General features: G+C 56.9%; 1 protein-coding gene and 1 long non-coding RNA gene across 10 annotated transcripts in view; one reads left to right on the plus strand and one right to left on the minus strand.

Moving 5' to 3' along the window:
- Positions 1-7,114, plus strand: part of LOC106723924 — a 22,541-nt gene extending 15,427 nt beyond the window's left edge. The window contains exon 3 of the long non-coding RNA XR_001359674.1: positions 6,994-7,114. This is a non-coding gene — a long non-coding RNA (uncharacterized LOC106723924). The remainder of the gene's footprint in view (positions 1-6,993) is intronic.
- The window catches only part of RALGPS1 (Ral GEF with PH domain and SH3 binding motif 1), a 240,208-nt gene continuing 220,325 nt past the window's right edge, over positions 1,835-21,717 (minus strand). For 6 of the 9 annotated variants that reach the window (XM_014529334.1, XM_014529337.1, XM_014529333.1 and 3 more), the window contains 7 exons: positions 19,548-19,599; positions 13,635-13,718; positions 12,121-12,226; positions 10,815-10,907; positions 10,557-10,662; positions 10,031-10,122; positions 1,854-6,145 (listed from right to left, as the gene is read on the minus strand). In XM_014529334.1, the coding sequence (XP_014384820.1) occupies positions 6,116-6,145; positions 10,031-10,122; positions 10,557-10,662; positions 10,815-10,907; positions 12,121-12,226; positions 13,635-13,718; positions 19,548-19,599 (563 nt within the window). In that variant the 3' untranslated portion in view covers positions 1,854-6,115. Of the gene's footprint in view, positions 6,146-10,030; positions 10,123-10,556; positions 10,663-10,814; positions 10,908-12,120; positions 12,227-13,634; positions 13,719-19,547; positions 19,600-21,717 lie in introns of all 9 variants that reach the window. The other 3 variants (XM_014529340.1, XM_014529339.1, XR_001359669.1) reach the window with 2 other exon arrangements.

Here is a 21,717-nt window from a genome sequence, read left to right on the forward strand (position 1 = left end):
CCTAACCTTGGCCCCTCCCACTCCATGCCCCTCAGAGAGCTCTAGGCCCCGCCCTTGCCCTCTACCTCCGAACTTCAGCCCCGCCCACTCCGCTCTCCTCCTCCCGGCAAAGGCCCGACCCCACCCCCGTCCGCACTCTAGCCACGCCCATCCCGCTCCGGTCCGGTTCGGTTTCGGGGCTGGCTCTCCGCACCTCTGCTCGGCCTGCACGCATTAAATGCCCACCGCGTCCTTAAGTGTCCATAAGGTCCACGGCCCGCGCCCCTTCCGCTCCTTGCTCCTCAGCGCTGACCCAGGCCCCACCCACCTACCCCGGCACTACTGACTCCCGCGCAGGCCCTCATCCCCGCCCTCTGCAGCATTGCTCCTCCACATCTCACGACCCCGCCCTTTCTAATATAGCACCTTCTCCTCGGAGGCAGCCCCCGCCTTTTCTCCCCAGAGACCCGAGATTGCGGGGCTCCCTCATGCAGCCCCCCTCAACCCTGCGGGGTGCAGAGCTCGGCATCTCCGCAGGCTCCAGGTCCCCGGCTCCCTGTGCTCAGAGGTACCAAGCCCACCGTCATGCTAAACAGGCATCCTACCACACTGTCCGCGTTAGCTCGCGGGTCTCTCCATCCACCAAAAGGAGGCGCGGCTGTCTCCCTGTGAGTCCGCGGGGCTGGAGCTTTGCAGGCTACCAATCGTGGATTCAAGTCTTGACTGCATCACTTTCCAGCTGTGTGACAACCACCACGCCCCACTGTCTTCACCTCCTCCCCAAGTCTGGTCTCAGAGGGGCACCACGCTGGGACCCCACCTGGTAAAGCTGTGAGTGGCTGTGCCACCTAAATTGTGAAGAGGGGGTGAACTAGGGTCCTCAGTTAGAAGGGCCTGTCTTGGCTAGGCAGGTGTGGCCAGCATGGAACTGGAGCAGCACCTGAGGAGTGTGTGTGGGCGGGGGGTGGGGTGGGTGGGGGGAGCTTGTGTTTGGAGAATCAGCTACTGCAGCTGTGGAAGGCACTAGCTGGAAACTGAGGCAGGCAGGACCAGCGGCTGCCATGGCCAACTTGGGTCACGCCCCTCCCTGGCGCACACTGCCTCCATAGCTTGCATCCTGGGACTCCTTTGAGAAGCTCTGGGAGAGAAAGATGTAGGGGCCTTCCGCTTCTCCTCTGGGCCCCTCAGACTCCACTTTGGTCCTCCCCTCAGGTTTCCACGAGACAACCCTTGTAAGATGGCCCCCCACCCCACCTTGTACGAAAGCCCGTTTTCTCTTAAGCAAGCTAGAGTGGGTTTCTGGCTTTTGCTTAACATCATGAATTCACCCCAACATATCTTTTCAGAATCGGATCCCATCACTCCCCCAAATCCTTTACTCCAGGAGATGGGGTTGGCTGCTCCTGCTCCTCCTCCTTTCTGTCTCTGCCCTCCCTGCTGTCCACGTGTTCAGAGATTTCTGAGCTGAATCTCCTAGTGTCCACTGTCCTCTAAAGCGTCCCAACCCACCTCCCTCCCTGAGTGTCCACAGCATTGACTCTGTCCTTCGTGAGGCCACAGCTCCTCTATGTCCTTCATGTTCTAACAGTGGTTCTCAACCTTCCTAATGCCGCGACCCTTTAATACAGTTCCTCATGTTGTGGTGACCCCCAACTATAAAATTATTTTCGTTGCTACTTCATAACTGTAATTTTGCTACTGTTATGAATCGTAATGTAAATATCTGATATGCTATATGTGTTTTCTGATGGTCGCGACCCACAGGTGGAGAACCGCTGTATGGTCCCGGGCGCCCACGCCTCCTTCATGTCTGTATCTGGTACAACAACTGTTTACTAAGTGAAATGCACGTGACTTTAATACATTGAGCAATATTCATTGGAAAACACATTTAATTCCAAAGTAAACAAAGATGTTTGTACATTAAAGTATTTAGTGAAACAGTTATTATCAGTGTAACAAGCTGAAAAATACAGCAACGTGATACAAGACTGAGGTAACAAAATACTTCACCAAAAATCTAAAGAATCCTGGAGGGCTGATGTTCAGTGTTATTGCGGGTGAGACACTTCACAGGAACCAGAGAAAGTCCTTACACAATGGCATGCAGGGGTGCTGGGAAGAGACAGCCCGGAGAGGGCAACAGATTCAACAAGAAACGAATTAAAATGTAGAAACAGATTTTCAATGTACTTTGAAGAATACATAAGAAATTGATACTTAAAATACTCTCTACGCAACGTTTTGAATGCTAAGTGAAAAACCATGCATTTTGGCACAAAATTTACTTAAAGATTATACCCTACTAATAAATTAATGTCCATCGTTTCATTACCGAATGGCCACAGCCGTTCAGAAATGGGGAAAGGGATTAGTGGTTACGGAACGGAACGGACAGATGCTCCATGGCGTCGCTGCTGCAAGGGGACTTCGGGCTGCCTTCAGTGGACTCCCACTCGTGCAAGTTCTCAACACTCAAGAGATGCAGCTCTCCCTCATGCTGTGCTAGCATTTAACCGGAAATCAAAACCAAAGAACCTCTGAAGTAAATACTGTGGACTGCTGACCCTGCTCATTCCACCTCGGAGTCCTCCACGTGCCCAAGCACAGCTCTGTATGGCCTGCTGTGCTCCGACCTGCCTCTAGGCCCGGGACTCCATCCAGTCCTCATCGCAACTGAGCTCTCAAGCCAAGGGCTGTGCCTCCTGAAGCGTCTGTGGAGGAATCTGCAGGGGCTTGAACTCGGTGCTGGGGGACAGGCAGGGTCTTGCCATAGGAGATGCAGCGTGAGGATTATTTGTTCCTTGAATGATCAGCTCCTCGAGGTCAGGGGTCAGTCTGTGGTGTTCTCAGCCATTTATATCCGAGAGGGCCTGGCACGCGGGAAGCACTTACTGGAGATGTGAACGAACAAATGAATGGGTGGTTCTGCACAGAGAATCTGTTCTCTCAAAGGGACTCCTGTTTTGAGTGTGTGTGTGTGTGTGTTTTCTTTTTTAAATAGGAGCTCACCCAACATGTCAATATGATGTGGGGCTGATTAAAGTCATTTAGGAAGTCACTAAAAATTAGTTAGGCTGTGTTTTTGGCAGCGTTCACCTGGTTATGAGCATTAGTGATGTGGTAGGAGTGCTAGACTCCACCTGTGACCTGGAAGCAGACCCTGCTCGCAGATGGCCTTCCATTTTCGCGGCCCATTTTCCACCTGTACAACAGCATCCTAAAGATCCACGTCTTCGGAGGTGGGAGGAAGATGATGAGAGAAATACTGGCCTTCTTGGCAAGAAAAGAAACACTTCATAAATTCAGTTGGCAGGGTGGTGAACGGGCTTCGTCGGGAAGGAGAGGCCACGCTCTCTCACTGGGCACACTCAGAACAATCCTCCTGCTGCTGTCCATCAAATCAGTCCTCCAGGAAGCATTTCAGTTGTCAGCACACACTCGGCTGACCTGGGGTTGCAAACCGTGTTCAACTGAAAAGTACTCCCCGGAAGAGGCGATGAGCTGCTGGGCACGGCAGTGACACCAGCTTCCTACTCCAGTGTGCAGACAGCATTCCACACTTTTCCTTTTGGGGTGTTATGATCTGTTTGCTTAAAACACAGATACAGCATATGCATGCAAGACATACCATCCGCAATGGTTTCCCAAACATTTGTGCACTGTGGACAAAGAGCAAACAGCAGGGTGAGAACCCACCACGGACTGCCCCCCTTTGGGCTTTGTGGCTGGCCCCCTTGTCCCCGCCTCAGGGGCCTCCTCACCTGCGGCTTGAGGGGCAAAGTGAGGCTGGGAAGAATCTGCACTTCACTCCCAGGGTGGCCCGAGGCCTCGCTGGGAGAGCCCAGTGCCTCTCAGCTTCCTCCTCAACTCTCTGGTAGTTCAAGGTTAGTACCAGGTCTATGGGGACTTTGCCAATGAGGCCTAAACAGCTTCTTCAAGTATCCACCCTAAGAACATTTCTAGGAGGGGAGGTGGGATCAGTCTCAGTGGAAAGACTAAACACTTTGGAAAGAACTGCAATTCAAAACAGGCTCGGACAAAAACACGTGTGTAAAGGGCAGGAAATGATCTGATTTGGTGGAGCCTGAAATTCTGAGGGCTTTGGACTGACGTGTGTAATATTTCATGTGAGAAGACCCAGGACAACTGGAGAATGGAGAAATACAAGGAAAAGAAGCAGCTGATGTTCCAGTCTTACACATTCATCCAAACGTAAGACCCTAACAGGCAGAAACAGACTGAATGCAGGTGAGAGCGAACACTGAATGGTCCTGGTGAGGGGTGTTTGGCGTGTTTGGTGTTTTCCCACAGTCTCTAGATACTGATTGGAATAGTCATCGCTATGAATCGGGTGCGTGCATCGGACCGAGCTGCAGGTGGGCGGTCAAAGCACCGACGGCCAAGGTGTGGCAGCATCGCCTGGAGGTTCTCCAGCCAGGAAAGTGCTCTGGACTTCGCTCCAAAGGGGGTCAGTGACTGAGCACAGGAAGGCTGGACCCGAAAATAAGATCCTGATGACAACACCTTTCTTCACCAATTCATTCCAATTTTCAGAAAAGTTGTCACCATTTGATCACAGTACAGGGGTGGGTCCTGTAGTTGTTTTGAAATTGACCCAGGACAGTTTACTGGTTAAGACATTTTAGAAGCATCTTGCCCACAAACTGTTAGGTGTGGTTTGATATCTGATCAATACGAGCTATGAAACCACGACAGCAACAAGGCCTCAGAAATTCAGTTTCTTTCAGAAAATCATTTAAGGGTTTCCTTCTCAGAATTAGGACACCCAGGTTAGAGAGAGAGAGAGGGAGGGACGGAGGGGGAGCTACGGTGATAAAGCTATCATAAATAAAGTTAATTTTTATTAATTATTTTGAATAAAAATGTATTTGTGCAAAATAAAAGTCACTTAAAACTATGAGAGTGACAGATAGGGACGTTGTTCATGTGAAGAGCTCTTAACTGAATGCGGAGCGTGGGCCGCTCACTCCCAGGGCTTTGCTCTCTCGTCACCATGGTCATCAACAACGGTGCCCTTGGGCTTGGTGATGGAAAACTTGCTGGTGACTGGGTTGGGCGGCAATATTGGGGGAGCTTAAGGCCTCAGTGTCACTCAGCTCCCGGGGTGATCAGGGATCCCGTGGGCCGCCTGGCAGTGGAGGCAGAGGGTGTGGTGGTGGGAGCAGAGGCTCGGCGGGGAGAGGTCGTGAAGCCATTCGATGTGAGTGTGGTGCCCGAGCTGCTCTGAGAAGCTGGGAGAAGTGGCACAATTCCCCTTCTGGCACGTGGGGAGGCGAGGGGGCGGGGAGGAGAAGGGCCTTCAGACCCTGCTGGAGGAGTGGGAGGAAGCAAGCAGGCCAGTCCACAGTCCGGCAGCCGGGGCCTGTCTCAGAAGAGCTGACACCACCGAGGCCTGGACGGGACCCGGGCCCAGGAAGCAGCTTCCAGATGAATAGCACCCATAGGAACAGAAAACAGGACACGGTTTAAGGCATTGTTGTTTACAGTAAAAGAATGCAAGGGGCCCTTAACACAGGAGGGATCTGGGCTCCCACTCCGACCTTCCTTGGTGGACAAGGCTGCCACGTAAGGTTAAAGCAGGGCCTCGAAGCCAATGAAGTGTGTGATGTCACGCACCTTGTGCCAAAATGCATGTTTCTCGAAGAGTTCACGCTCGCTCGTGTGCACACGTACACGGCACGCACGTGCAGAGGACGCTTAGGGTTGTACAAAATCTGAGGGGGCCCCGTGGGCGAGCAGCCCCGTGCACTTGGGGCGTAAAAGCCCGTTCCGCAGCCGGTGCCTGCTCTCTGGCCCCTCACGCAGTTAACACTGTCGACTCCTTCGTGCAGGAGAAGCCCTGGGGCCCCTCGGCTGAATGCTCTGGTCGCAGTAGCAGCTGAGGGACACGAGCCCAGAGAGGGAGGATGACGGAGCTGCTGAATGAGTGTCATGAGAGTCACTGGGGTTGGCGCCGAGGGCGCCTCTGGGCTGGGAGGCCACAGGCGGCGTCCCCTGGAGTCCAGCTGTGAGTCTCCCAGCACCAGGCCAGTGGCCTGTGCCCAGGACCTGCACTCACCACAGTCCAGTCGGGGCTCTCAGAAGCCTCTGAAGTCACGCCATGTGCAGAGACTTATTCAAACGACATGAGGTTTGCAGGTACCTAGAAGAGAAAGCTCAGCCTTTGTCAGGTTCCCACCTCTCAGATGGGGACAAGATGCTTCCGAACCTAAGATGGGACCAGGCCTTGCCCAGGGAGTCTGTGGAGGAGCAGGTCAGGTGGGGAGAGGGCACACAATAGTGACACTATGACCACTGCCACTCGTTAAGTGACTGCTGTGTGCCAGGCGCTGCTCTGAGCACTTCATCTGCATCGTGTCCTCGAGTCCTCACAACAACCCCATGAGGCAGGCACTGGAAGGATCCCATTATAAAGATGAGGAAACTGAGGCTTAGAGAGGGGAAGTACACAGCCATAAGTGGCAGGGCTAAGACACCAGAGCCATGCTCTCAATCACTCCCCCAGGTCCAAACAAAACCGAGAGGACACAGATCCTGCAGGAATGGGGACAGGGGCGGCAAGATTAGCAGGTGGAAGCACAAGGAGTAAGTCTGGGGAGATCAGGAACCCCAAGACCTTCCAATAGCTATGTCTCCATGACATGGTCCCAGTTCCCTTTACTTGGGGGCCACCGACCCCAAGGTCAGGGTGTTGCCCCTCCCCTGGAAGCTGCTCACACGCCCCCAGCTCCAGGCCTCCTTGGCCCACAGTGCCGGGGGCGGGGCGGGGTGGGTTCCAGGAGATCTGATGAGAAGCAATTTCATCAAAGACAGATCCCTCTTGGTGTCAAGGTGTCAGAGTGATGAGTTGGATAAAGCGCACCTCCTTGCACCAGAGGCAGGTACAAGGATGGTGACGGCAGCATTGCCCGAAACAGCAAGATCAGGAAGCCATTTCTGGGCTCACCAACAGAACTGATTTAAAAAACAGTACGAGTGAATGAATGAAAGCTACACATTGACACCGATGACTCTGAGGAACATGTTGCAGGAGAAAAGCAGGTCACAGAAGAGAATACAGTGGGGCCTTGACTTACGAGTTTAATTCGTTCCGAGACCAAGCTCGTTAAGGAGCTCATTAACTCAAATTACTCTGTCAACTCAAAGCAAAAAATCGGCCGAGAGACAGCTGGTATCTCAAAAAACTCGTGAGTCGGGACACTCGTAAGTCAAGGCCCCACTGTATACAGTTATGGTTCTCTTTATAAAAAAAGTTTTTAAAAAAAGTACCCCAACCAATACATCATGGAATCAATACATGTGATAACATTTTACGGGAACGGCAACAAACAGATCGGGAGTTACGGGGTCGTGAGTTTAAATGTTAGTACAAACAATTGTAAGAAATGCGATTCCCCCTAAAGAAGACTGGTCTTGGCCACGGGGACTCCCCCGGGAGTAGGTGCATTCCTGCTCCGTCCTTGCGCCTCCTTGTTGCCCCACACGGAGGACGTGGCTTGAAATGACCCTCTGCTCTGGAAGGTTCAGTCGTTGCCACGTTTTATTACTGTATACAGCAGAGAGCGGGAATATTTGGTTGAAAGTAAATTAGAAATAAAAAGGGAAAAGAGTAGAAAAATAAGAGGTCCTCCTCCCCTAGGTCTAAAAATTGGACAATAATACTGAAAAGTAGCAAAATCTTGCCATGCACCCCACACTTGTCACACATGGAATTCAACCCACTCATCCTTCTGACCAAACACCTGCTCTGCCACCGGGGTTTGACCCAGTTCCCTGCTACCTGCTGTGTCCCTGCTGCCATGCTTGGCTGCCCTCCCAGAGAGCGACCATTGGTGCTCCTGGCCGGTACCCCATGTGCCTCCACGGGCAGGGCAGACAGCAAGGCCCTGTTCTCTCCGATTCCCCCTATCCTGCTGGCCCACCTCAGGCAGCCCGTCCCTGTCAGGCCCGGTGCCACCCAGCCTCCTGCTCAAGGTCACTCTGAGCTAATGAGGGTCCCAGCCAGCAGGTGTGACCAGCGCAGAGGGCAGGACGTTCTTCCTCTCTGAATGTGACCTGAGGTGGCATCAACCTTGTTCAAGCCCTGATGCCTTGGTCACTTGGCATCATCTTGAGGTGACTGGCCACCAAAACCCCAAACCCCTGGTCTCTCCATCGTGGAGACAGGCAATCGCATTTGTTGAACTCAGCGATTTTCTATCTCATGGCACACATTAACGAATCGCTAAAATTCTGCAGCACATCAAAAATATATGCTGTTTTTTGCTGATCTGACAAAAAATAGGTATCATTTTGATTCATTCACACTGGATAGCTACTGTTGGCTGTTGTCATTTCCTTCTTTCTTTTTTTTTTTTTTTTAGCAATCTAAGGGAAAAGAGGTCAGTGCTCCTAACTAAATAGTCAGGTAGTACGTGTTTTAAAAGTTCTTGTGGCACACTGGTTGAAAATTGCTGGTTTAATGTGAAAAAGGTATGTAAGCACTCTAGAAATCAGAGTTAGAGTTTCTTGTGTATCATTTAAATATTTTTTACGTACAAACACAAAGGTAATAAATGCGCCTGTGTATCTTAATACAAGCCAGATGGCCCTCACTGGAACCCTGGAGCTGCCAGCTGACCACACCCAGATCTGCCTCGTCTTTCTAACTGCTGTCGGGTGTTGCTCAGGGGACTGACCGAGGTGGCTGAGGCGTCCGGGTTTCCTCTCCTATCCCGGACAGCGCTGCAGTGCGCTCTGAACCGCACACTCTGTGTGCATGTGACACACCCCTCGGACAGGTTCCTGGCAGGCAGGTGAGTCGACAGATTCGAATGCAATTTATTTTGTGCTTCCCTGTGGCATCTCAAGTTGATCCCTGTACGGGCCTTATCATCTATGATTGGATCGGTGTCATCTATGGCCTCGCCTCTGTTTCAGAGGAAGGTCCGGAATAGGACCAAACTGAGCACAGAGTGAGCGACATGCCTTGGAGGCCGCCCCGCCCCGGCCCTTAGGAGAACGGCTTTGAGGGACCTGGAAATCTGTGGCTGCTGTGACCACAGCTGAGGCCCCCACTCCCAGACACATAGGCCTGGTGCGGGGTGAACTCCCCTTTGCTGAGGTCCCCTCAGACCTGGGGCTGCTGCCTCCCAGCTACTCTTACTTGTCCTCAAAGCTGCCAGCATCTCCCCCAAGCCCTGGTGCTCTTTCCAAGACTGAGAGGAACCCGCTCCCCAGCCCCCTCCTCTGGCTGATCCCTGGGGAATTCAGGGGGGATTCCAACCCTGGCACCAGCAGCCACACTGCCTGCCCACCGACTCCCAGGGTCAGGAAACTCGGCCTGCCCATCTGGTGCTGAGGGCTGGGGCGGCCACTCCTCTCACAGGCCAGGGCCCCGGGAGGTGAGGCAGGAGAGCTCGGGGTGGCAAGCACAGACCCGGGTAGGCCCCACAGTTAGTGTCTGCCGCTTTCTGAGCCTCAGAGGCCTCAGTGTGAAAGGGAGACCCTGAGAGGACCGACCTCACAGGGGTGTGGGAGGCCTGGACCTATTGCTGCAGGTGAAGCATCTGGAGTAATGCCCGGTCCTGGGGGGGTGGGTGTGGGGGGAGAGACTCAGCCTTGAGCCAGGCCCAGCAGACCAGAGCCCCGTCAGCAGCAGCCACGGTGGCTCTCAGTACATTAGCTGCTGTTATTATTATTATTCCTAAGGACTGTGGGGGCCAGGAAGCCTGTTAGTCAGTCTGGAGTTTCCCATGAATCAACCTAAATAGCTGCTTCCGCCTAAACTTGGGGAGATACAGCATCTGCCTCCTACCAAGCTGTCCCTGACGGATAGTTCTGTGTGTTTCCTTCAGTGGGCAAGACACGGGGACCAGACTCAAAGTTCTGGTCTGAAGCTTTGTTGTAAGCCGAGCAGGGGTGCACTGGCTCATGGGAAAAGGCTGATCGGCTCCCAGGGAAGGAGGGGCCCTGTTTTCTATGGACCAGGAGCCCCAAGGGTGGGAGAGGGTATTGCGGGTGACAGGCAGGATTTTGGTGACTTTACCTGAGGCCTGTTGCTTTTACATGCATCGTCCAAATGCTTGTGCCACAGTATTGCATGAAACCGGGAGCCAGTCTGGAACTTGTAAACATTGCCTGACGGGTAGAGAAACCACCGGTTAAGAAGAGGGTGGACATGGGTAACTAAACCGAGGAGGGTCAGGAGCAGCCCAGGGCAAGCCCGGGGCTTGGGTCAGGACACTGCCATTCTCATGACACAGGGGTGTCCCTGAGATCTCCAAAGACCGTTCCTGCCACATGGTTGCTGCCTCACCAGCATCCTATTATTTACTCCAAGAGCCTGAGGCTGCAGCTCCAGGGGTGATGGGCCCAGTTGCCACAGATGAGGCCACAGGAGGATTCCTGCTGCCACATGCCATGCGCACTGCTCAGTGGACACAGGGGACTAGTGAGGGGACCCTGCGAACATCAGCACCTAAAGCAAAGGGAAAGCTGCGACCCCAGAAGTGCCTACATGTAGCAGAAGAAGCTGGGGCGGGAGGGGCTGCCGGCACCGGCTCGGCGCCTACCTTTGTCAGGGTTGTTCAGCTGGAAGATGTCCGGGTGCTCGGGGTCATCCGGCAGCTGCACCATCCAGCCCACGATGGAGACCTTTTTGCCAGGCGTGGATTTGTACTGGAGAGCAACGCACAGCCAGGAGCTCACACCCTGCCTCCCCACGGAGGGCTGAGGAGGCCACGCCACGGTTCCTCCCCACCCACCCACCCACTCCCTGTAGTTCTCACGAGATAAAGGCCCAGCCCGGAGAGGCGTTTCCCGGGACTTACGTGTTTTCTGTCTGTGCCCCGCAAGGACTTGGCTCCATAGTACAGGAGGGTGGATCCTGAGAGGATGACCCAGTACCTGGTCCAGGAGGACAGCTGCACAGGAAGGAGGCCGAGTGACAACCCCGCGAGTGGTGGGGCAGGACCGGGGCCTGATCACACACCCAGCCACAGGGTGGAAGGGGCCCCTCCCAACCAATCACTGTCCCCGACCCCCTAATGCCACCTCCCCCAGGACCTGGAGGAGCAGACTGTCCTCAGCGCCCACCTCCCTCTCCTGCTTCCCTCGGCGCCTCCTTCCCGCCTTGTCTAGGGCAGTGCCAAGGCACAATTACTGTGTGTGCAGGTGACCTGGGCCCACGAATGTCCTTGGAAAAACATTTTAAAACACAGACATGGTAAACCACAGCCTAGGGCCATAATGTCTGCGATGGGGTGGGGTGGGGGGACTCGGCGGTGACTGAACGGAAGCCCTTTTGAAGAATTTGAGGCTGGAAGTGGGAGACCCACAGGCGGCACTGCAGGCACGGCTCTGCTTCTCTAGGGAAGGCCGGCACCGGCGCCCGGGGCCCCAAAACGGCGCCCTGGGCTCACTGGTGCTCAGGGCCCGCTCTTAGGTTGGGGGAAATCAGTGTGGGGGGCCTCTGGTTCTGCAGAGGCGAAGCGAATGCCTCGTGTGGGGAGCGGAGGGCTCTGCACCTCAGCCTGCCAGACCTCTCTGAGGACGCCACGGGTATAAGCAACACACGTGCGTGTGTATGTCGAACACTTACCTTTACTCGGTGTAAGAAACTCCATTTCCCATTCTATTCTACTAAAAACAATGGGTCATGACCTCCTGCATTGATTTCATCACTTCCTGTCACCACCCCACCCACCCCACCCCACCCCACCGCAGACATATGGTCCTTCTAGGCTATGGTTTACCATGTCTGTGGTTTTAACACGGCTTTTAGGGTGCTGCCTTGCCAGCCTCAGAGTGGCTGCAGCCGGCACTCTGTATGGGAGAGAGGCAGGCAGTCAGTACCACAGGCCGGATGTAGGGCCCCCTGTCACGGATGCTTTGTGACACTCGGGTCCAAGGAGAGTGTGGGGCCCAGCTGGGGTGAAGACTCCATCTCACTCAAGAACGCATGTGGCATTCTTGCCAAGTCCTTTAGCATGCAGGCGCTATTTCATCGCAATTCGCAGATGCAGAAACAGCTCCCTCCCCTCCGTGGCACACCCAGGGCTGGGCGGGTTGTCGGGTCTCCGGAGCCGGCCCCTCACTGAGCCACAGGCTGCCTCCGGACGAAGGTGTCTGACTTACTGTGGGCTTCCGTCCTTCCTTGAGCAGAGTCTTCCTTCTCAAGGGCCCCTCCATGGTGGGCACGGCCGCCGAGCTCCCCAGCGCACAGATGCAGGGGCCGGTGGGGCTGAGGGGAGGCCACGGGTCAGACAGGTCTACAGGAGCTGAGGTCAGACACCCTCTCACCACCGGGGCCCAGGATGCTGCCAGGACAGAGGCCTTACGGTGCTGGGCAACGCCACAGGGAGCAGGAGGAAAGGAGGCTCTGGGCTCCCCACATCTGAGAACTCGCCTCCCTCATCTACCTGAGTGCTGCCGAGCTCCACGTGTGGTGACTAAGCCCCTGGTAACCCGGGCCCCTCGCAGCCCTGCACCCCATCCTGACCCGGGCACCCCGCAGCCCTGCACCCCATCCTGACCCAGGCCCCTCGCAGCCCCTGCACCCCATCCAACCACCACTTCCTCTCCAGTTGGGGAACTTGGGGATCACACAGCCCCCCTTTTTGTGTTGGCAGAAGCCTGGAGGAGCATGGAGGAAGTGCGAGAGGTGGGGTGAAGTGAGAAGGGGCACAGGGGACCCCCACACTGCCAAGCTCTGCACCTTTCTCAGGGTTCCTCTTTCACCCTCTGCCATGGGGATTCAGGCGCCACCTATGGGTGAAGGCATCCAAGTGCAGCACCAGCCCAGATCTCTGTCAGCCCAATTTCAGACCCAGAGCTTCTGCTTACTGTCCCCCCGCGCCCCCCTCATCCAGACTCCCCAGGCCCCTCCCTCAGCCTGCACCTTCCCCCAGGGAACACCACCCACCCAGCTGAGCCCAAACCTAGGGGTTTTCTTCTCTCACCTCCACCCCTGCAACGCCGGCCTGTCCACCTCAGCCATCCCACTCCCCCCAGCTCGGCAGAACTTGATCTGCCTGTGACCGATCAGTCCACGCTCAACCCTGGTCTCACAGCATCGACTCCTGCCTTCCTCCCGTGTACTCCACGCACGGCCAGGATGGCCTGGTCACGCCACCTCCCCTCCCTTCCACGCCCACTCTCACTGTCTCCATGGCCTTTGGACCACCATCCTTCCCCTCCCATCCTTCCCCTTTCCCCTCACTCCTCCTCTCACCCCACCCCATCTTATACGCTCTCCTCTCTCATTTCCTTGGATCCTGCCTTTCCTTTGCGTGGAGTCTCCCGCTCTTCCTGCCTCAGGCCCACGGACTGTCTCTTTGCCTGGGGCACCCTTATAACCCCTCTGCCTCCCTCCCTTATTTCACCAGGTTAATTCCTGCCTCTCTTCCCATCTTTTCTCCAGGGAGCCCCTCCCTGCTCTCCCCTCCCAGGGCACCCCCTTCTCTGGGACCTGGGCACCCGGGATTTTCTGTTCGTTTAGGTCTCTTCTGTAGCAGCCTCGTGGGCTAAGGCGGCAGCCGTGTCCATTCCGTCCACAGCCTCTAGCACAGAGCGTGGCACCCCGCACACGGCACCCAGCAGGCACCCTATTGCTCTCTGTCGCGTGGACAGACACACGAATAAATGGATACCTGTAGACGCAGCTCCGGGTCCTGGGAGAATTCCGAACTGGAACTCTCCAGTTGGGCCCCAGCGTGGCGTAGAGACGTCCCCTGCTTCGGAGGAAAAGGCTGAGTGTTAGCCACAGGCTGGGGAGACAGGTCGCTGATGGAGGCGAGAGCCTCTCAGACTGTGGGCGTCAGCTCAGGAAGCCCCACCCCACCTCTCCCCCTTGGTCACGCTCCAAGCACATCTGGGGCAGCTGAGCTGCCAGTCGCTGAACAGAAGCCCCTGAACAGACGCCCCCGGGTCTCCAGGTAAGTTTTTCGGTGGGAGGGTGAGTGCAGTGAGCGGCCAGACGCAATACAGAAAACGATGGATCTGCTGTAGTTTCTGAAAAGCTTGGGTACTTCATGATTGGCCACACCGCTGGGCACCGGGAAACGGGGGTCACACCACATCACCCTGTGAGTGAGCTGCTCCCCTCCCAGCCACACGGGGCTCTGTGAGCAGGCAGGTCTGGGAGTGAACTTCGTGGTGCCATCCCTGTGTGTGGGGGAGTCTCCTCATTTGGTCCGAGTTCCCGCTGAGCCGAGGCTGGTGTGGAGCTGGAAACTGGCCCCTTCTCTCACCCTCTCTTCTCAGGGGTCTCCTTTCCCCAGCGCCCCAGCAAAATGTGCAACCAGAGCGGACTCTCCGCTGACACTAGGAGGGCCTCGGCCCCCTCGCCACCATTCCGTCCCCTTTTCTGAGACAGTCCCTGGCTGCCGGACTGACGTGCTGATGGAGCTTTAAGGCAGCACCTTCCGAGCAGGCTCTCCGGGTGCTTCCTAAGGGAGCGGGGGCTCCCAAATGCCCAGGGCTGGTGGGGGAGCGCAGACGCCAGGCCATGCACTCCTCTCCGGAGATTTGTGAGAGCACCATTAGCCTCCCCAGAATGGGGAAACTGAGGCTCCGGGACACTTGACAGGACTGTGAGCCTAGCTCGCCAGGATCTGGACCCAGTCTGTCTGACTCTGTAGTCTAAGCTCCTCCCACACCTTTCAGGCTGGGCAGAGGCTGGCGTGTCGCATGGGTGGAGTCTGCCATGGGACTGGGCCCAGGTCTGGAGGCAGCACTGTGCAGCGGCTCCCTGCAGGCTTCTCTGGGAGGCCCCAGTTCTCGAGTTTCTGTGCAGCGCACGCTGAATGGGCTTTGTTGGAATGTCTCTGACTGACATGGAGCCCCACTCCAGAACCACAGCTGCCTTTCCTGGCTGGGAACACGTGACTGAACAGAATGCACCCCAGGAGGGCCACTTTCCAGTCCCCCCCCCCCCCCCCCCCCCCCACCGCCAGGGTTGGATCTTGGGGGTGGCAGGGAGGAGGGCTGCAGGAGACAACCCTGCTCGTGGGAAGTCTGGTCTGGGGAATTGTGGGCTGGCAACCCAGTAGAACATCTCAGTACCAAAGGGTGTGCAAGCTGGTGGTAAGGATGGCGATAGGACGATGGGATGGGGGATGGGGGCGATGGTGGGCACGATGGTGGACGGTGAGGGTGATGAGCGATGGTGAGGAAGGGATGATGGTGCCAGGTAATATGCTCAGAGGTATTCATTCACTACTTTGTTTGATCACACAACTCTGGGAGGCAGGCACTATTCGTATGCCCACCTTTTAGATAAGCAATCTGAGGCTTGGAGAGGTGCAACTTGCCCAAGGTCACGGCACTAGGAAAAGGAAGAGTGGGGGGTGCTGTTGAGGACGCAGCCGGGTCCTGCTTGGGCCAACAGCACCGTGCGGATTCAGGCTGGCCGGACAGGCCTGCAGGACACTTCCCGGACAGTTTTCTAGGCGCCACAGTAGCTGGCAGGTACCTTGGGGGCTGAATTTCATAACTTGACCCCGAGTCCCTGTTACTGGTCTAGGAGGTTGGGGGGCAGGGAGAAGTCTTGGATAATAATCACCTTGAGGTCTCAGTCATCTTGCCTTAGCGGGAATAGGCCCCCCATGCTTCTATCTCAGTGCACGGAGCCCCTGGTGGGAGTGCACCTGTGGAGGGCCCACCTGCACCAGCAAACCCTGGATGGGCACTTGACCCTGGCCACTTGCTGATGATTCGCCCTCATCTGCAGGCAGGAAGCCGCCGCCCGAGTTCTGTGGGCCCTGGATGTCTCCCCAGCAGCACTTGTTACAGCACTTTTACCGCCTGTGAGCCGCTCTCTCTCCTCCGGGCAATGTCCCTGATCCGCTGAGTGGGTCCCTAGGAGCCGCAGTTGCACTTAAGTTTAGCTGAGCGGATAGGACACCTGAGCTGAGCCAAGTCAATCCGATATTCTTTCCTGGCAATTAGGAACCGGATGTGAGAGACTGAAAGTCGGGCTCTGTGGCGGGGTGAAGCCGTAACACATACACCTTCCCCTCTGTGAGCTGACAGGTCTAGAAGTCCGGGCTGCAGAGAGAAAGCGGGGAGCAGAGCGGATATCCACAGAGAAGGGTCCACATGAGGCCCACGTCCTAGGACATTGTTGGCGAACCTTTTGAGCTCGGCGTGTCAGCATTTTGAAAACCCTAACTTAACTCTGGTGCCGTGTCACATATAGAAATTTTTTGATATTTTCAACCATAGTAAAACAAAAATTTATATTTTTGATATTTATTTTATATATTTAAATGCCATTTAACAAAGAAAAATCAACCAAAAAAATGAGTTCGCGTGTCACCTCTGACACGCGTGTCATGGGTTCGCCATCACTGGCCTAGGACCTGACTCTGGGCGGTAGGCATTGGACAGAGAGGTGGCAGATTTCTCGGTACTTATGAAGCTTCAGCAGCTTATGGGCAGGGCCCAGCCCTTGTCAGCTGGGGCCCAAGGGCAAGGTCAAGAGAAAGGCCCAGGGACCACTGCTCACTGTTCCCTCTCTCAGGGGCCTAAGCTCCTGGGTGGAGCCTCAGTTGTCAGACTTCAGTGTCTGCTGCTGAGAACAAGGCAAGAGAGGGAAACCAATGTCAGAAGCTCCGCTCATCACCCAACTGGGCTGCCACCTGAGGCAGAGCAGCCGGATGGAGGACCAGGGCAGGAAGGGCCTGCAGAAACTGGACTTGAAGGTGGCAGGTGAGGGACACAAGCCGGGGATTCCTGGCCCTCAGCCTCTGTGAGAATCACCCTGAAAACAGTCGCTCTCGTGGTTGCACCTCAGTTGAAATGGACCCTCACCTCCAGGATGGCCTCCAGAGCTTCACCTCCCTCTCCCAATCACGGCAGAGTTTGGGATTCAAGAGGCACCTTGCACCCTGGCACACCGGGGCATCTGCCAGAGTCCTCTGATCTTCTCAAGGAAGGAAAAGAGTGTCTTTAAAAACAGATTTGAGGGGATCGGGCTTGGGGCTCTGTTGCCACCACTCCGCTTTCCTGGGGTCTCCCTAAGGGGGCAGGGAGATCGCATCTGCTAAGAACAAGCAAACCTCACACAGCAAAGAAATCGCAACACCAAACTCAACACCCTAGAGCACCCGTGCGTCCGACTGCCGCAGCCCTATCTTACAGGGCTCTTCCCCCGGTCAGTGCCTCCTGGGGGCCAGCCAGGGCTGAGGACACTTGCCTTCCCCATAGCCCATCCACTCGGTGATGACTGAGCGGCCATCGGGGAATTTTCTCTTCACCCCACCCAGCTTTAGACTCCTGATCACTTGCTTGCTGGCAAGAGGTACCTACTGAGTGAAATTCATAAACATCCCAAAGTAAGTTTCCCCAACGGAGCACTTCCACTTATGTGCTAAGTACTTCTTGTGGGCACCCTCCCTGCAGAGCTGAGGGACCTGAGGCTCAGAGATTGAGGGACAGGCCCAAGGTCGCTGAGGCAGCAGGCAGGCCTGACCGCAGGCCCCTCTGATCTGCAGGCAGTGTCCAGAGCCAGACTGCGAGGTCTCAGTGCGGTGCACTAGCACCCGCTCTCCGGCGGTGACTCTTGGAGACACCACGCACTCCCGGGCCACCTCTCCCATCCTGGCACACTGCTCAGGCCCGGCGGCCTCCTTGCGTCCACTGTGGTCCTCCCACCACGTGTCCCTGGGCTGCTGCTTAGCCCTCACCTCTGCAGGGGCACAAAGAAGCACCTGCTGCCTCTACTGATGGCCTGACTGGAGGATTCCCTCCTCCTTTAATTTCTGAGGAGCCCGAGGTTTGCTGAGGTCAGCCTGGTGCCACGCCCACAGCCCTACTTCCATGAAGTCCATGGGACAGTGGAAAGGCAGCCTCCCTCCCTCCTGAGCCCGTGACCCTCAGGGGGTGTCTGACAGGGAGCAGTTGCTTAATAAATGGGCATTGAATAAATGAATGAGCGAATGAATGAGGGAGGGAGGGAAGGAAGGAGGTAAGGGAGGAAGGAAGGGAGGGAGGAAGGAAGGAGCCAATGATTAGGTCCAGGTCTGGATGATGTTCAGGATCTTGGCACCATGCCTGTTTCCCACTCGATGTCCCCTCGTTGGCCTGTGGCCCGGGGAGATTCGGGCGTGCCCAGCAGACCTGCAGTCCGCCCTGGTGCCTGCCTAGTTCCCATCCCGCTGCTGAGGGGCCCAGAGCCAGGGCAGTGGCCTGCCTGCCTGAGAGAATGAGAGTGAAGCATGCCCCTCCAGGAGCCCCAGAGGGAAGGGCCTTGCTGCCCCTACTTCCTGCCCTCCATCAGGGGTTCACAAGGACAGACAGACTGACTGACCAACATGGGGCCAGTGCCTGCAGCTGTCACATGGCCCTGGACGAGGCCTGAAAGGTGGTGGAGAGGTGGGCTCAGTGGTCAGGAAGGCGTGGATTTGGGCAGCTCTGCCCTGGCAGAGTGTGAGCAAGCGGGGTCACTTCACCTCTCTGAGCCCAGCCGTCCACGTGCATAAACGGGGGCCCCTGGATAACCACTGTGTAGCAGCGCGTGAAGACTCGGTGAGACCAGGACGGTGCCTGGCACGGTGCCTGGCACACAGCGACTGCTCCACAAGATCACTCATCACCTGTCACACCTCTGTCTGCCCTGTGAGGACCTGCTGGGCAGCACCCACCTCCTCTCTGGCCATTTTCTGATTATGGGGACTGAGGAGCCAGGAGGCTCAGCACCAGAGGATGTGTGTGTGTGAGTGTGTGTCTGTGTGTGTATGCATGTGTGAGGCGTGTATCTGTGTGAGGTATGCATGTGCATGCATGCATGTGAATGTACATGTGTGGGTATGTGCACCCACATGTGTAAGAGGATGTGAGTGTGTGTGAGAGTGTGCATAACTGTGTGAGTGTGTGCTGTGTGTGCGGGCCACTGAAGGATGGTGGGAACCTGCTTCTCGTAACCTTCCTGTCACTGGTTGCTCCCTGCCTCCCTTACAGTCACTACGATGCCCTTCACTTTGTGGCCCCACGGCTGTGGGAGCTCCCCATTCAGAGCCCTGTCTTCCCGGGGCCCAGGTGTGCCTGGCACAGAGAAAGCACACTGTGTGGAGCAGGTGCTGAGGTGAATTCCTGAGCTGGAGCCAAACCCTGGGCTGAGGGATCCACGTTGTGGTCACCAGTGCCCAGCAGGTGGTTGTCAGCCCAGGGCCTGAGGCCATGTGTTGCAATACTCTCAGACCCCACCAGGCGGAGCCACATGCCGCCTGCAGGCTGGGCCCATCCTCAGGCATCTGGCTGCAAGAACCCACATTTCAGACCAGTCTCCCCAGCAGCTCGGCCTGAGGGAGAGGCGCTGGCCTTGGCCCTGGGCTAGCTCGGGACCAGGTGATGAGGGGCTGCTCAGAACATGGGGCTGGTCCCCCACCCCTCCTCCCTCAGTGGGTCCTGCCCCTGGGCTGAGCTGTCCTGAGGAGCCACAGAGCAGCCTCCCGGGTGGACCCATGGGATGAGGTTGGGGTGGGTCCCTGCCTGGAGCTGTCTCCAGCTCCCTGGGCCCTGGGCACCTCCTGGGAGGGAGGCCACGCTGAGGCCACACTCACCTTTCCAGCCCTGAAGACATTTCTTCACTAAACTCTGAGCTCTCACTACTGCCTGGAAAAGGAACACAGATCAGTGAGCAAGGCGGCCTCAACCCGAGAGGAGCCAATCTGGAGGGGCCTCTTCTCCTGGCTCCCTGGGCCCAGGCCCCCGAGCGCCACAGAAGCGCCAGAGCGATGGCCTCCTGACCCTGGGCTCCTGCTGCTTCTATTTCTGCCTCTCCGCCCCGGGAGGGTGCAAAGCACCAGCTGTCCCACTGTTCCCCGGGGGGGCCTCTGCCCCCTTCCCACGGCCCCCGGAAGGCTGCACTGCCCACCCCAGGACATGGGAGTCTGGGTCCTTGGGCCTCTGCTGGGCCTGGCCTGGCCCCCACTGCCTCCCTCTGGCCTAAGGAAAACTGGTGCTAGAACAGGTCTCACCCGGTGAGGACAGAGCAAATAGCACTTCCTCTCCGAGGGTCAGGGCTTGACTAGACACTGGTCAGAGCCGCTGCCCAGCACTGGAAGCCTCGAGGGGTCCCTTAGACCTCTGGCCAGCACACACAGGGCTCAACTCCGCCACCCCCGCCCCCCCCGGCCTGCTTCTCAGGGGCTCTCCAAGGACACCTCCAGCACAAGACACACTTTCTTCTGCCACTTCACTGACACCACGTGCCTTTGTACGGACCCTCAGTCCTCGAGGTGCCCCAGGTCAGGGGTCTTGGCCTGGGCTACCTGCTGGCACCGAGGCTGAGCAGTGGGAAAGGGGAAGGAGGGGTCCCAGGCCGCTGGGGGTTACAGGACAGAGAGGACCTGTTCAGCTCCAAATGGCACATGCACACGGCTACCTGCTCCAGGCAGAAAAACCCCTGAGTTTCCGAACACAGGAGCCAAGGGCCACAGCGCCGGTGACCTCCCACCGTACACTGGGCGGCATTGTGACTCAGCTTTCTGTCCAGGAAGAGCAGGGCCTGGGTCCAGGCACAGCTCACACCACCCTCGGCTCCTGCCCTCGCCCAGCCCGGCCTCAGTGGTACAGTGCCTTCCACTGACAGGAGCACGTGTCTGGCTGAGTGCTCCTGGGCGGCGTTTCCCAGCTGGTTCGGAACCATCCCAAGGACACGCCAAGGAAAGGGTCCCATGGCCACATCCTGAGGGAACTGCGACTCTGGGCCCTGGTGACCACCATGCCCAGCATTTCAGAGTCTGAGAGGAGACCTGCTCACTTCTGAGCCAGCCTCACCCCACACGCTGCCTGGCTCCCCTCCCAGGTGTACCCTCTGAACACACTGCACACTCCTGACTAGGTCCCAACAGGATGGCTCCTCCAAGGTGGAGGTGGACGCGGACCTGGCCTGGCACCGGTTTTCTGTGCTGGGAGACGGCTGTCCCCTGGAGTGACGCTGCCTCAGATAGGGGCCGCATTTCACAGGAGTGTGGGACATTTTTCCTGTCCCCACACACCCTCCCCACGCCCATGGGCCCTCCACTCTGCGGCCTCACTGGATCAAACCCCTGCCTGGCAACTATCTAAACCACCACCAGCACCAGGAGGGCTCCCTGTTAAGGAAAGCAGACGGACACACGGACACAGGACCACAGAAGCACAAGTATGCTGAAAGGGCACGGCCAGCAGACAGGACACGTGTCTAATGGCAGAAAGGACGGGTGACCTGGGCACTGCAGGAGGACTCCGCCCTCGCCCATCGCGGCCTCAGCAGGGCAGTGCCTTCCGCTGACATGAGCACGTGTCCGGCTGAAGCTCAGGCGTGCAATCGCACCCTTAGATCACCTTCTCAGCCTCCCTGACTCTAACTTTTTGGAGTGAAGCAAGGACCTGCGTGAGAACCCGGCGGCCCTCAGCGCTGTCCTCGGGCAGCCTCCCCCTTTGCCCTGAGGCTGGGGCCTGTGGCTCTCCCGGGACAGAGCCCCGCAGGGCAGCGGCCAGGCTCTGTCAGCTGCCAGCCAGGGACAGCGGGTCTCAGGTGTGTGTCTGGCTGCCTCTTCCACCCGTTTGCTGTGCTCAGGGCCACCGGTAGGATGAGGACACACCCAGGCATTTCGTGACACCCAGAGGCCAGGAAGGAGAGCCCCTAGCAGGGTGACTCCTGAGGAGCCCTCTCTGCGGGGCGAGGCCACCGGGCGCGGCACAGTGACAGACAGACACGAGCACACGCCGGCTGTGCCATGCTGC

This window comes from Myotis brandtii, unplaced genomic scaffold, assembly GCF_000412655.1.
Source record: "Myotis brandtii unplaced genomic scaffold, ASM41265v1 scaffold68, whole genome shotgun sequence".
NCBI classification, from domain to species: Eukaryota; Metazoa; Chordata; class Mammalia; order Chiroptera; family Vespertilionidae; genus Myotis; species Myotis brandtii.